The sequence below is a fragment of the Labeo rohita genome, chromosome 24, assembly GCF_022985175.1.
Source record: "Labeo rohita strain BAU-BD-2019 chromosome 24, IGBB_LRoh.1.0, whole genome shotgun sequence".
NCBI classification, from domain to species: Eukaryota; Metazoa; Chordata; class Actinopteri; order Cypriniformes; family Cyprinidae; genus Labeo; species Labeo rohita.
Genome location: NC_066892.1, coordinates 9,424,032 through 9,439,630, shown reverse-complemented (window position 1 = coordinate 9,439,630; position 15,599 = coordinate 9,424,032). Strand labels below are relative to the sequence as shown.

At 37.1% G+C, this 15,599-nt stretch overlaps 1 protein-coding gene across 1 annotated transcript in view; it reads right to left on the bottom strand.

Annotated features, from left to right (window-relative positions):
• Nucleotides 1-6,017: 6,017 nt before the first annotated feature.
• hs6st1b (heparan sulfate 6-O-sulfotransferase 1b) overlaps nt 6,018-15,599 on the bottom strand; it is a 65,055-nt gene continuing 55,473 nt past the window's right edge. The window contains exon 2 of the mRNA XM_051097966.1: nt 6,018-8,068. Within this exon, the coding sequence (XP_050953923.1) occupies nt 7,366-8,068 (703 nt within the window). The 3' untranslated portion in view covers nt 6,018-7,365. The remainder of the gene's footprint in view (nt 8,069-15,599) is intronic.

Sequence of the window (15,599 nt, the reverse complement as noted above, 5' to 3'; positions counted from 1 at the left end):
AAAGCCAGTGGATTTTACCCCCCTTCAAGGGACCCCCTCGAAATGCGATTGGGCTAGTTTTGAGTGGCAAATGGGCGGGTTTTGTTGCGAAAACCTGGCAACTCTCTTCACTAGAATGAAGCCGCGGTCAAAACCCAACGGTCGTGATATGACGTCACGCTCTGCAGCGTCTTGTTCAACTTTCTTTAGAAACAATTCACTAGAATGATAAACTTTTACTTTTTTTAAGTGAGTTTGAATATACCCGCTGCTCGAATATTAAAAACAGCTATTGTGTTGGTCGCACTGCAGGACTACATGTTAGAAAAAGTAGGTAGTTCCTAGGAAAGCTAATTAAACTGCTAAGCTACTGTCATGCTACTAAACTGTAGTTAAGTTAGTTGCATCGCTGCTTTTAATAGTCAATCCCCCCCCTTATAAAAATTAACCATGGTTTTTACTACAAATAAAACTAAAAAACCATGGTAAGTACAAATTAACCATGTTCTTGTTGCACTAAACATAGTTTTACCATGGTATTTGTACTAAAACTATGGTTACAAATGGTAATGTGGGAAAAAACATGGTTACTACACTTTTACTATAAGAAAACCATGGTTAATTTTTGTAAGGACAATACTGCGTCCTGAGTATCAGTAACATGTTTTAATGGCAAACTCGTGGTGTGATTCACAAACTCAGACTGTTTTTTCCACACAGATGAATCATCTGGAACCTGCCAGAAGAGTTACAGGGACAAAAACACCTACCCAGTGGTTTAATGAACAAAAGGCACATTCTGTGGAGCGAGGAAATCCCTGTCATGCCTGAAGTACAGGGAAGATCCAAGAAGTGTGTGTTACATGGCTTGGAAGTAACCCAATTGTTCTGACTGGAAGACCATTAAAGTTTGGGTTTTGAGAGGAGAGGCTCTCGTTCACCCAGATGGTGTTTGGAAAGATGAGGTTAGTGGAATCAGTCTGTGTGTGCAAAAGTGTGAATGCACTTAGACGCTGAAATGTGATATTGATTGGTACGGCTCACTGAGGAATTCATAATTCATGTGGTTGCTGTTGAATAAATGTTTACATTTATGGGTCACTAGCTTAGAGCTAGTGTAGTGTTTACTATGAAATGATTCACTAGAATTAATCATTGCATCCTAAACACTACTCTAGCTAATGTCGTGTTGGAAAGTCTAGTTATGTAGCAAGTCCAAATCATTGTAGTGTATTGTTTAATTGTAAACGACTCAAGATACATTTGGATGGATCATCATGAAACAGTTTAATACCTAACTAAATGCCTTTGCTTTTAAATGCCAGATATTAGCATGTGAAAACTCAAAGCAAACAAAAAGTATTTACTCATTCAAGGGCATACTTTGATAGCGCCATCTGACACACGTTTGGACAGTTTTATTTTTCAGTATTTTTATTTTTATTTCAATTAAATCTGATTTTATTTTAAGGACAAATTTAAAAAAGTCTTAGAAATCTTTTGACGTTTAAAGTTTTTTTTTCTTCAGATTTTATCAAAAGTTTGTGTAGCCTCTTTGGTAACCAAGGCCAGTGAAGAACATGACATTAAAGAAAAAAAAAGTATATTTTTGATAATTCTCTTGCATCTCATTGTGCATTACTGTTAGTTGCCATCTCGTTAAATAACCAACACTGCTTAAAATGAATCTCAAAGAAAAAGAACCTGTGGTAAAACTGATCCTACAGCTCCATCTTATGGCCATTCAACACTTAAAATCACAGTTAATTATTATTTGAGCAGGCATTGAACTCATCTGATGTCCATCTACAGTATTGTGGCCATGAAGGCTAAATTCATTTCGATACCAGAAAGTCAGTCTTCATTTTCATGTTACACAAAGCCATACACTCTCTGAATTAGATTTTTTTCTGCTATGCAGTATGAAAAAAGCAGTATCAAAAAATTGGGATTTCAGTATTCATGTTAAATTTAGTGAAGAACCCTGGTCTGGGCAACATTTTTTGAGTACTGGTACCACAAAAGTTGTTTCTAATAGTTAAATTGGTCTTGTTTAACAAAGTATTTTTTAACCAAACCTATTGTTGGTTTTATGTTGTATGTTACAGGTCAAAGAACTTCCTACAATCTTTCCTACACAAGTATATACACAGACTGATATAAACACAGATACATATACAACACAAACATATCTGCTCAGATAAAAGAGTACTTGCATTAGAACTTGCCTTAGATCCAATGGCATTATTTGTCCTCTAGTGCTCTCTAGTGTCCATAAAGAGCATAGCTTTTTTTCTATCTTTGGTTGAAATTAAATTCATAACTGGTGGCGGGTTTGATGGTTAGGCCATGTAGCAGTCAGCTTTTCAGGCACTTTTGATTCCGAACTAACAGCTTTAGTAGGTGTGCAGAACATGCAGAACCACTCAAGCCTAAATATATGATTCAGTTAAACTAATGGCTTGAATCAGATTTTGTTGGTTGTGTTGGACAGAGAGAAGTGATATGTTCTATAGTCATACAGTTGCTGCTATATTCCTTCCACTACCAAAAATGGTAATATTATGAAATATTACTAAAACATAACATAACGTTTTCTCTTTTATTATATTTTAAAATAATTTAAATAATTTATAATAATTTATTTTTTATGATGGCAAAGCTGAATTTTCAGCAGCCATTACTCAGTGTCACACGGTCCTTCAGAAATCGTTTTTAAAATTCTCTGTTTAATGGAAAGTAAAAATGATTAAAAACTGTAAATGAAATAGAATAAAATAAAATAAATGGCATTTATTTGACAAATAATGTTTTTCTAAAATTGTGAAAGTTTCTACTATCACATGCATCCTATGCATCCTTGTAGAATAAAAGTATATTATTATTATTATTATTATTATTATTATTATCATTATTATTTAAATCTTGCTGACCTTTTTTTTTGCGCTTTTGCTTGTCCAAACAGTTGAGGAATGGGTTTGGGACATGACGTAGGCCCTATTCACACCTGCGTACCCATGAGCACAGTGGGACGTGTATGTTGTGAACACTGTGCCATAGCTCCAGCAATTTTTCATTTGTTTGTTTTAATATACTGAGAGCTGTTGTCATTTAAATGTTTGTGTTTAATGGTTTCATATACTGTAGTTTTTTGTCATTAATCATATTGTTGTTTGTAAAACATAGTTTATGTTCATGTAGGGATGGGCAATTTTTCTGATTTTATCGATTATTTAATGTTTTGCCACAATTCATTTTAAAAATCGAGGAATCTCGATTTTGAATAGAAATATAAAATAGACAGGCACTTTGACAATATGCCGAAGATAACAGTAAAGAGAAAAGACACAGTCAAACACATCCATGTTTACACAGACAAAACAACGGAAAAGCAGTGAAATCAAATTAAAAACCTGTGAAAATGTATGTTTGACATTTTATGTGTACATCAATGTATACATCATGGTGACAGGCTCAATTGCTGCTGTTCATCGTTTTTACAAAAGATTTAAAGTTAGTGTACTGGTGTAGTCATTTTGAATTACCTTGACTTTTGAGGGGGTTTTTTAAAGCATTTTCCTTGTATTTCCTTGTGTTTCTTAACATATATGTAGAAGACAAGTAGAAGATGTAGTTGGAGTTCATGCATCTTTTTTGCAAAGATATTTAATGTGATTTGTTTAACATTTACATCATGTGTGGTGCATTTGGAATAAAATTTTATTTAACTACACTGTATAAAAGTTGTTTCAACTTTAAAAAGTAAGTGTTCGCACTGCCTTAAAATTTTAAGTTTAGTCAACATGAAATGTTAAGTTACTACATAAAAACGTGGATATTTGAGTTGAGTATACTTAAAAGGCAGCACAAACACTTTTTTAAGTTGAAACAAAATTTTTTTTACAGTGTAGAGGGCTAATAAGAAAAAAGTTACGTGAATCACGTTGTAGTTACATTTTCAAGTTGACTTGTTAAAAATCATTAAAAAAATCCATATCGCCCAGCCCTATGTTCATGGTATTAAAAGACAAGCAGATGTCACATCCATGTTCACAACTGCCTATGTGGACTAGCTTCTACCAAGTTACCATTTATACTATGCTTGAATATTTTATGATTAGTTATATTGTCCTTACATTATGCGTTCAAAACTGACCGCTGTTTTAATGGACATAACTCAAGAGAGTGATGCAACATTGTGCTCAAGTCCATGTTGGTCACAATACAAAAGCCAATCCCACCGGTCACGCAAAGAACAATAAGAACAGTGAATGAGGTAAGTGGCCGTCCCAGTGCATCTGCTGAGCTGGATCTCTGTGGTAACAGCAGAGCAGTGTCATCAGCATCTCCGTGCAGAGGTGAGAGATGAAGCTCTCAGAGGAACAGCAGATGATTTCAGCACCAGTCTCAGGGGAACACACACTGTGACATGGTGGTAAAGACACACGGATTTAGCCACCTGAGAAAAAGAACTTTGCAATAGTTTATTCTTTTCATTTAGATCTTTTAATATGACACTTAATGAATATAGATTTTTAAAAAGATTCTCTTACTGTTTGTCACTGGAATCTGTTGAGTCGGGCAAGAAGCAACGACAAAATTGTCCTCCACAGGAAATGTGCAAGTCATAACACAGAGCCCGTTCCTGGGACACTAACACACACATACAGTCACACATCCTCCAAAAGATAATTAACACTCAGGAGAGAGCTGCTGATTAACTCAAACAGCAGCAGCACTATTTTGTAAGACTCTGGGAGGAAACCTGTGATTGTTCCAACACTTTCACACAGAGCTGTTGGGTTACCCGAGATTAAAGCATTTTAGGGGATGATTTAAGGTTTGTAATCAGAGTCCGAACTGAATGTAATTATATAACATTAAAGAGAGAGTTTATACATACCCTCAAGTCATTCCAAACCCATTAGACCTTTGTTCATCTTCGAAGCACGAAGATATTTTTAATGAAATCCGAGAGCTTTCTGACTCTGCATAGCCGGCAATGCAAACACCACATTCAAGAACATAGATAAAATAGTTAATGTGACATCAGTGGTTCAACCGCAATGTTATGATGTTATGACACTACAAGAATACTTTTTTGTGCCAATAAAACAAAAATAATGATATTATTCAAAAACGCCATAACAGGGTATGTTAAAATAATGCAATAAATGTGACATGAATAACAAGGTCAGCACTTTAGACTTTATAGTTTTTGTTTGTTTGTTTTTTAAAGCATATATATACCATTGGCATCAGAAAAAAAAAGGTTTTTACTTTTTACTCCATTAAATTAATCACATATGACATTACAAGCAATTTGTAATGTTACAGAATAGATCTACTTCAAAGAAATGTTCTTTTGAACTTCCCATTCATCAAGGAATCCTGGAAAAAAAAAGGGATTTATGGTTTCCACAAAAATATTAAGTATAACTGTTTTCAGCATTGATATGAACGTCTCTTTTGCACCAAATTCAGCATATTATAATGATTTCTGAAGGACCATGTGACACTAAAGACTGTAATGCCTACCTTTTGCAATTTAAAGCTATAGAGCTTTTTAGAGGAAAGAAAAAAAAAGAAAGTATAAAATCAAAGATTATCTTACTATTGGGAGATGAGAGGGTCTGTATTACTTACTATTGGAGAAAGTGGTAACTTGGATCACGTCTGACTTGATAACCAATCACATTACAGCCTTGACGTCAGAGTTTCAGTCAGAGTTCTGCAACACTCAACTGGCATTTACGGATACCATAGGAACGAATATAAGGTGCCGTTGTACTGCACTTGTTGCAAAAAGTCTGTGACTTTTCCTATAAAAACAGCATTTCTTTCAGTGCAAACTCTAAAAATAGCTCAATACAAAAGTATTGTTTAGTCTAAACCATGGTAAAGATTAGCCGATAGGCTGTCAATTCATTAAACGATAAGCAGTTTCCTCTAAGTGAAAGCCTCTCCTCCACTGACATCCATTCAAAGAAAACAGCCTCTGGTCTCCTTTGATAAAAATGACTCAAATTGACCATGTCTTAAAAATGGGAAATATCTTTTTATTGGTAATTTCAAAGATCCAGGTGTCATGAATAACAGAAATACTCACAGTAATGAACATTGTTGGGAGACAAACTCAAGACACACACACGCACATACACACAATATACACTTGTATACATTGATGTACACAAACTCTCACACTCAAAGCAACAGTCACACCTTCCTCACCAATCTCTTGATTTAAATCAGCATTGATCTCCATATTTTGACTGATATAGATTAGACAGATGGACCATATGATCTATTCTTCACTCTTTTCCCATAAGCATATTCAAAATGGCTCTAAACACGGCTGCAATAGCAGTCTGTTTATTTTGAGTTTCAGCTGGAGGGAAGTGCAAAGGTGTGAGTTAAGGAGTCTCTGTAGACACGAAGACCCAAACAAGAACTATCTGTGAGGGATGTCAAGCCCCAACATGCTCAGTGCAAGTTCAATTAACACGTTTTACATGCGCACAAACTTAACAATTATCGAGGGCAAATGATGATGCGAATTCCGATCGCAAACGAAGAGAGGATTTTGTTCATTTAGGGTGCGTGATTAACAATGCAAAATGCGGGCATATTGCACTGCATTATGGGTAAAAGGATCACAGCAAATGTGCAAAAACAAACACATACAGTGCATACTGTATTAATTAGCACATGCTTAAAAAGCAAACAAAACATGATGGCGTATTCATTTTTGGGTATCAGTACTGCAATTGGATACATTTGTCAGGAATGGCTTGCCAACACAATCTCCAGGACTTATGGGAATTGATACTCAAAGAAAAATGATAAAAACACCCATGGAAAACGGGACTCTCCTGTGTTATATATATTAAGATATATCTATAAAAATCATACAACACCTGTTAGTAATTTTCAACCACTTGTGACTGGCTCCATCCACTTCACACCAGGTTTAAAAAAAAAAAGGCAATCTAAGATTTATACATATTTATATATATGTATATGAAAACAATCTTTCCTGAAGAGTTCATAGATTCTCAGATATTCATGTGAAGCAGATATTAAAACCAGTTCATTTCAGCCACTCTTTTTGAGAAACACTGCAGCACGGTTGAGGAAAAACTTTGTGGCACAAACAAAAATCAATAATAATTTAATATTAATGTTATGCCATAGCTTTAGTTTAAAAAAGGCCTATGAGATGCTGCACATGATTAATTTCTTGAACGTTCTCTGGTCCCGTATTCCCGCCCAAAGGATGGGACGTTGAACTCTCCCACTTGGGAATGGATATTCCACTTGGGTCTGTTTATTCCCCCTCTCCTTGTTACTGTGTCTTTTTTGGTCTCTCTGGAGAGGGGTGGGCGGTTACCATCCGTTAATGATATGATTCATGTAGTCCTCTGTTGGCAGGCGTGCCGTACCCTCCCCTCCGGCTCCGTCCTCTCGGAACGGACTATGGAAAGACGCCTGTCCTCTCAGTAGTCTCTGCTCCCGCCGGTCCAGCATGTGCTTGTACTGGTAGCGCTGCTGAAACAGGTCTTTGGCGTAGTCGTACAGCTTCATGTCCAGATCGTTGAGCTCCTCGATGCGTTGTATCGTATCGTTATCCAGATCCACACCGGCCGCCCGCGTGCTGTTGTACTGCATGAATGGCCGGATGAACTTGAGGTGGAAGGTGCGCTCGAACAAGTACTGCGTCTTCCGCTGGAACTCCGTCAGGCCGTAGAAAGCCATGTCTCGCAGGTTTTTCTTGGCCGATTCGAGTAGGAGTTGTGAGCGCCTCTTCTCGGGAACCGTGGAGAGGTTGTAGCATCCAACCAGGCTGAGGTCAGCCAGCATTCGCACTTGGCGGTTATTGGCGAGGTTGTAGGGGCAGTCCATGAACTGCTGCAAAGTGCAGCCTGACCAGTCTGAGCCCTCGTAGCAGGGCGGCAACTCTTCCGGCGTGGGTGTTCGCCCGTCGCACATGTGCAAGGACGTCTTCCACGTCGCCCCCCGCTGGACGTGCCTCCATTCGCTAAGGTAGCGGGAAACGGGATCCCTCAGTAGAGTGATGTAGTAGAACTTTCTGTAGAAAACAAGACAGGAGAACTCTATTAGTCACAAAGCAAACAATCATATACAAGATTATGATTATAATATTTACATTTACAACAGACTCTTTTTCTAGTGTCTTTCATTGCATGGGAATTGAACCCATGACCTTGGTGTTGCTAACACTATGTAAACGGCTAATATCATCAACAAAACACTTCACAGCAGAACAAAAGAAAATCATCACAATGTTGCAGCATTCAGTCTACATGTCTACAACTTTATCCTGCAACTAATACTTTGTTTCAAAAGACAGGATGTAACAGGTGTAAAACGTGACTCAATAGATTCCTTTGGTCAGAGTCTTCCCAGTATGCACCGGAGCACTAATGTCTTAATCCTTTCCCACCACTTCATATCCTGCCTATTTAGATACTGCTTGATTGATGGACCTTGAAACATCACTGTTGTTAGATGAAAAATGGAAAAAAAAAAAAAAGGAACAGGAAAAGGAAAAGGACTATTCCTGGATGTGTATATAGGACATATGAATAGATATTCACAACATATTTGGTATGCATTTATGTATTAAACATGTATAATTTATGTAAAAAATACACATAAAATTGTATAAATAAAATAAGAAATTATACTTAAAAACTGGTTAAATTCCCTGGGAGTACACATGGTGAAAAAGAAAAGGAAAACCAAAATACGTAGCACTTGTTAAATTTACCTAGCACATATCAAGTTGGGATAAAAGCATTAAAATTAATAAAAAAGTATGCAGAAATAAATGCAAGTAGCAAAGACAGAATTGTTTGGCAAGCTTCAGTATGAATCGGTTTTAATGAATGATTCAAAACTCAAATTCAATGATTCTTTTTTTTTGAATGTTGAATTCAAAAATTTACACACAGAATCTGCAAAATGTTTTCACCAAAATGCATGTTATTTTTTATTTTATTTATTACTGACCTGAATAAGATATTCCACATAGAAGACATTTAGTCCACAAGAGAAAATAATAGCTGAATTTATAAAATTGACCCCGTTCAAAAGTTTACATACCCTTGATCTGAATGATCCATCTGAATGTTTTTTTTTTTTTTTTTTTTTATTATTAGTGATTAACAGTTCTATTCTCAATATTCTTTAGAAAAATCCTTCAGGTCCCCAAATTTTTTTTTGTTGTTGTTGTTTTTTGCACTTTTGTGTGTTTGAACCCTTTCCAACAATGACTGTATGATTCTGAGATCCATCTTTTCACACTGAGAGACTCATTTGCAACTATTACAGAATGTTCAAACGCCCACTGATGCTTCAGAAGGAAAAACAATGCATTAAGAGCATTAACATTTTGGAATAAGGATATGTACATTTTTCTTATTTTGCCTTAATAACATTTTTCTTTTTTCCATTTAGTAGTGCCCTTCAGAAGCTACAGAATATACTTACATGTTCTCCAGAAGACAAAAGTTAAATTTACCCTGATCTTCAAATACAGAAAATTTTCACCCTCTGGCTCTCAATGCATCGTTTTTCCTTCTGAAGCATCAGTAAACGTTTTGAACCTTCTGTAATAGTTGCATACGAGTCCCCCAGTTGTCCTTTGTGTAAAAAGATGGATCTCAAAATCATACAACACAGTATTAAGAATCAAGTGTATGTAAACTCTTAAACAGCATAATTTTTATAAATTCAGCTATTATTTATCTTGTGGACTAAATGTAAACGTCTTTTCTGTGAAACACCTTATTCAGGTCAGTACTAAGTAAAAAAATAACATGCATTTTGTATAATTCCTCCTATTTTGGTAAACATTTTGCCGATTCTGCAAGGCGTATGTAAACTTTTGACTTAAACTGTATGCATAAAAATGGCATTGATTTACTTCTGTGAATCAGTTTCAATGAAAGAATATAGAACACTGATGAAATGATTTTTCTGTCATCACTCAATGTTGACAAAAGTCTGCTTTTTTACCACACACACACTACAAAATCATGTATGCCCATGCACACTTTCCTATTCAGCAAGAGGAGGAAAAAAATCCTCATACCCATACATTTGCAAACATCATTATATGGAGCTGGACAAAGTGAAATAACAGGCACGGCTCCGAATCTTTTAGTCAAAGGCCGTTTTGAAGTGAGAGCAGTCAGATAATGATGGTGATGAAACCACCTCAAGAAAAAAAATACACTATAGGGACATTTCCTGAAAATACACAAAAAAAATACCAGAGCGTTCTGCCACTCGGAGAATGCTACAGAGACACAAGCCACAGGGAAAAGTGTGTTTTGTCGGAACCACGCAAAGGATTTGTGGAGTGGGAGGAAAACCAAACACTGCCAACAAACTAGCAGGTGGTTTTCAACAGATTAATCTCAACCAAACTGACGACAGAAAGATTTAGCTCTCAGTTACAAATTCAGTGCCCCCCCCTCCCGTCACCACCCGCTCCAGCTGTGCTTCACCCTACATTACCTCTTCACACCCCTGTGACCGAATGTGCCAAGGAAACAGATTCCCTCCAAAGCGCCCGAGAGCTGGTTACACATTCGAAACGGCATGAAATCACTGATTAGACAAAAACAGTGGGCGATGCTGAAATTCATTGCTGGTGACCCACATGGCTCTTCCCAAGGTAACAATAGGTGCTGAGATACACAGTGCAATCATCACGCCTCTGGCCAAGAGGTGGCAATCCAGCCAACACTGTGCACTCAAATGCCCTTTCACTGTACTTGCAGTGACCTTACTGACCACATGGTGGCAGTGTGCATGTATTAACCAAGCCCTTACAGAAAGCACAAGAGATGAGTACTTTAACATCTTCCTTGTCAAAGCAAAAGATCGGAACGTGAGCTAACTGCTTACTGACTGACTCCTGATTTACTTTTGTTGATCTAAATCAACCAATTCATTACGGCTCTTTATGTCTTAAGTATCTTCAAAATCTCTTTATTCATTCTCTCTTCCCTTCTCACTATTTGGTGACAAAGCTGCAGGCTTATAATCATTAGTGAGCCTGAGAGACATCCGAGATCCCTCTGCAGTGCCAAGGCTTCCCGTTTTAATAACTCTCATGTTTCCACAGTGATTAAACTCTGGGCCCCATCAACACGCACGGCAGATCCAAATCCCAGCCAATAACTGGCTGCCTGCTCTCTGCGAGGCCGGTCAATACTAATAACACACACCGAAATAGCCACATTATTAATGAGAACGGACCCAGTACTGAGACTTGGGGCACCTCACAAAGTTACTGAGGGTCATACTACGAGCGTGGACTGCTGCAGACTCATAAATTAAGCTATTGAACACAAGTCTCTTTTATAAAAGTCTTTCATAATTGAATTAAAACCCAGTTGAGGGCAGCTTGGGTAGAAGCATTAAAGTCTGTGTGTGTGTGTTTGTGTGTAAGTCTTCTTTGGCAAAGTCAAAATCTGGCGCCTGTTGTAATTATTTGTTTAATCCTTTGGTACTACAAAACTTTAATGTCAGCAAGAGCATGAATGTGTAATTACTGTTTCGAAATCAACAAACTGGTGGTTTGCCGAAATGACTGACTGACCACGACTGGATGCTTGCTATTAGAAACTGCAAGGGTTTCTCACGAGTTTATCTTGGTACCATGTACCAAGAATATAACCACTTACTAAACTGAATAAATGTACTAGTTTAAAAGTGTAGATCACTTCCAGAACAAAAATTTACAGATAATGTACTCGCCCCCCCTTGTCATCCAAGATGTTCATGTCTTTCTTTCTTCAGTCATAAAGAAATTGTTTTTGAGGAAAACATTTCAGGATTTCTCCCCATATAATGGACTTCTATGGTGCCCCAAGTTTAAACTTCCAAAATGCAGTTTAAAAGCAGCTTTAAGGGGCTCTAAAGGATCCCAGCTGAGGAAGACAGGTCTTATCTAGCGAAACGATCGATTATTTTCCTAAAAAAAAATTACAATTTATATACTTTTTAACCTCAAACGCTCGTCTTGTCTTGCTCTGCGTGAACTCTGTGTATTCTGGTTCATGACAGTTGAGGCATGTTGAAAAACTCCCATCTCATTTTCTCCTTCAACTTCAAAATCGTCCTACATCGCTGTTTTACCTTGTGTTGTAAAGGTTATTTGACGTTCTTTTCATGTTCACTTTGTAAACACTGGGTCGGTTCTTCTGCAGCGATGTAGGACAATTTTAAAGCTGGAGGAGAAAATGAGATCCACTGCAAAAAAAATAAATAATTGTTGAGTCAACTTAAAATATTTTGTTACCCTGCTGCCTTGAAATTTTAAGTTCAGTCAACTCAAATAAGTTCAGTCAACTTGAAATGTTAAGTTGTGCCAAGTGACAACTTAGATATTTGAGTTGACTAAAAAAATGTGGTTTGTTAAACTTAAAAGCTGGGCTTGTTACTCGGCTGCCTTAAAATTGTAAGTTGAATCAACTCAAATATCTAAGTTGTCACTTAGTACAGCTTGACTTAACTTTGAGTTGAATGGACTTAAAATTTTAAGGCAGCCAGGTAACAAATTATTTTAAGCTGACTTTAAGTTACAGTGTGAGTTTTTTTGACTTACCCTAACTGTCCTTAACCGGAATACTCAGAGTTCACGCAGAGCTAGACAAGACGAGCGCTTGAGGTATAAAAGTATAAAATTGTAAACATTTTTTTTTTTTTTTTTAGAAAATAACCGATCGTTTCGCTAGATAAGACCCTTCTTCCTTGGCTGAGATTTCCTCAAAAAACTATTTCTTTACAACTGAAGAAAGACATGAACATCTTGGATGACAACGGGGTGAGCATATTATCTCTACATGTTTGTTCTGGAAGTGAACTACTCATTTAAGACCTGGGGATTGAAAAGCACCACTAATGTGAATATTGGTGGGAATGCTACCCTGAATATGCTCGTTCATTCCAAAATCAATCATCTCAATCCATGCTTTCCCACTGTAGAATCGAACATACTTAACAAATACATTAAAACTATTCACGACTTCATTAAAAATCTCATTACTGAGGTTAAAACCCTGCTCTCTCCCACTGAGACATGGGAAAGGAAATGTGGCTCTTGAGAGAGATGGAACGAACGGCCCGCTGGAGAGTCTGGAGTTCAAGGTCAGAGCTGAAGACAGAGCGTGCTGGAAGACTCCTCCTCAGGCTGACAGCTCACAGTGGAGCCGTCACAACTCTCCGTCTGACACGACTCCACATGCAAATCGGCCTCTCAAATATATGATGACTGCACAAAGACCAGTCACCCATTCTGACAGACCAGACACAAAACAGCTGTGGGGGCACTATTTACGCACACACAGAGGAAGTTGCAGAAAAATAGAGAAAACAAGTTCCACTGGTTGGGTTTGGAATAGTGTGTTAACCCCCATGCTGTTTGTTGATGCCAAGATGCTCTCGTTCTCACACGTACATGTTGGCTTCCTAAGATATTTCCTCCCAATGGTGTTTTTAAACTAGGGAAGTAGAGCATTGCTGCATTATTGATGCAGAACCTTTGCTGACTCTTGCCACAGGGTTCCCTCACCTCGGCAGAGCATCTAACCTCCAACGGTTTAACGCACTAGTACCTCTGACAGCCATCTAAAGGTGACTAGGACAGGCCAGGTGAATGTGTTTCAGACTGGTTTAATTTCATCAGGGTTGCTTGCTGCTTCTGAGTGTGGGTTGGGAAATTGAAGTCTCCTCATTTTTTTGTCAGCAAAAAGCACCAGACTGTGCAAAATGACTCTAGTCTGTCATCCTGGAGACGGTCCACTTGAAAATCCATTTCTCTGTGAGAGCCGAGTACAAAAAAACTTGGACAAAGAAAAGCATTTTTGACAATTCTGTGTGGACATTTATGTACACACATAAAACTCACTCTCACACACATAAATGAAAACATTACCTTTTGTGACCATACAAAGATTACACACTGACATATCGATGGCACCAGAATGGTTATGATTACAAGCATTTGATCCTTCAAATTTTGATACAAGGATCCACAACACTAAAGTCATTCTGAACTGTATATGTAGTGACATGATTATACCTTGGATCAAAAGATGTAATTCTGCTGACATGCTGTTCAGGGGTTGGTAGCTTGGTGGTTTCTTTAACAACGAGGTACAAAATTGCTTTCCAGCACCATTACTCTCTCTGTTTCTCTGTGGCCAACCGCCACATGATCTACTGACACCATCACAACTGTTAAGCAACAGCTAAAGACAAGCACTTAACTAGTCCAAAACCATAAAACGGCAGTTCCTTTAATAACAAACCAGTTCCTATTAAAAATACAAATACAGTAGTCATCATTTGAAGTGGATCAAAAAAGTTCAAAGTTACCCAATGGGTATCGTTTCGGTTTTAGGACAACTTTAAATTTTTTTTAAAAATGTTTACTATATATTATCATCTCCTCTTCTGAATTTCACTTCCGCTGTAGCTTGTGTATTAATCTTATACTTAAAACAAACACACACACACACAAAAAAAAAAAAACATTTCTTTGGCCCGTTTCACACTGTACACGCAAAATAAGTGAAAGCGAACCTCAATGGCTCGATACAGAAAACCAAGTAAATTCTGGGTTACTACAGAGTATTTAACTAATGTACATAAATTATACCAGAGTCAATGGAAGTGAGCCACTGAGAATTATTACAAACTCTGATTTGAAACCTCATCATTAAATTTAATTTACTCAAAGAGAGGTCCACATTTACATCCTTATGGTAATGAATCTACACAGAAACTCATCTGGTGCGCCTTGTTTCATCCAATCAGGGTGAATTCTGTAACCTGTGAATATGGCCTTTCATGTGTGATGTTAAAAAGGCCTTAGGTGAAGAAACAACAGTCTGAGATCTAAATCTAAATTTAGCTGTCTGGCACAGCCCCTTCTCATTAGAGAAAAGCTGAACTTTCACACACACAATGGTGTCAGTGACAGTTTTTAAATCTTAAGTTGAAAGATTCTTGTTTTGGAAGTACACTCTAAAAACTGGTGGGTTAAAAACAATGTAGCGCAGGGTAAAATATGGACATACCCAGCGATTGGGTTGTTTTGACCCAACGGTTGGGTTAAATGTTTAACCCAACCTTCTGGGTAGTAACCCAACCACTGGGCCAAAACAACCCAATCGTTGGGTATGTCCATATTTTACGCTGCGCTACGTTGTATTTAACCTTCGACTTTATAACTTGCAATTGCAAGTTAATATCTCACAATTCATAGAAAAAAAGAATTACGAGATATAAACTTAGCGAGTTTAAAGTCAGAACTGCAAGATACAAACTTGCATTTGCGAGAAAAAGTCAGAATTGTGAGTTTATGTCATACTATTCTGACTTTATAAGTCGCAATTGCAAATTTATAACGTAATTCTGAGAAAAAAAAAAAAAAAAAAAAAAAAAAATCAGAATTGCAAATTTGTATTACACAATTCTGAGAAATGTCAGATTTGCGAGATATGAATCTTGCAATTGTAAAGTTTTTTTTTATCTTGCAATTTTGACTTTTTCTTGCAATTCTGATTTTTTTCTCGTAA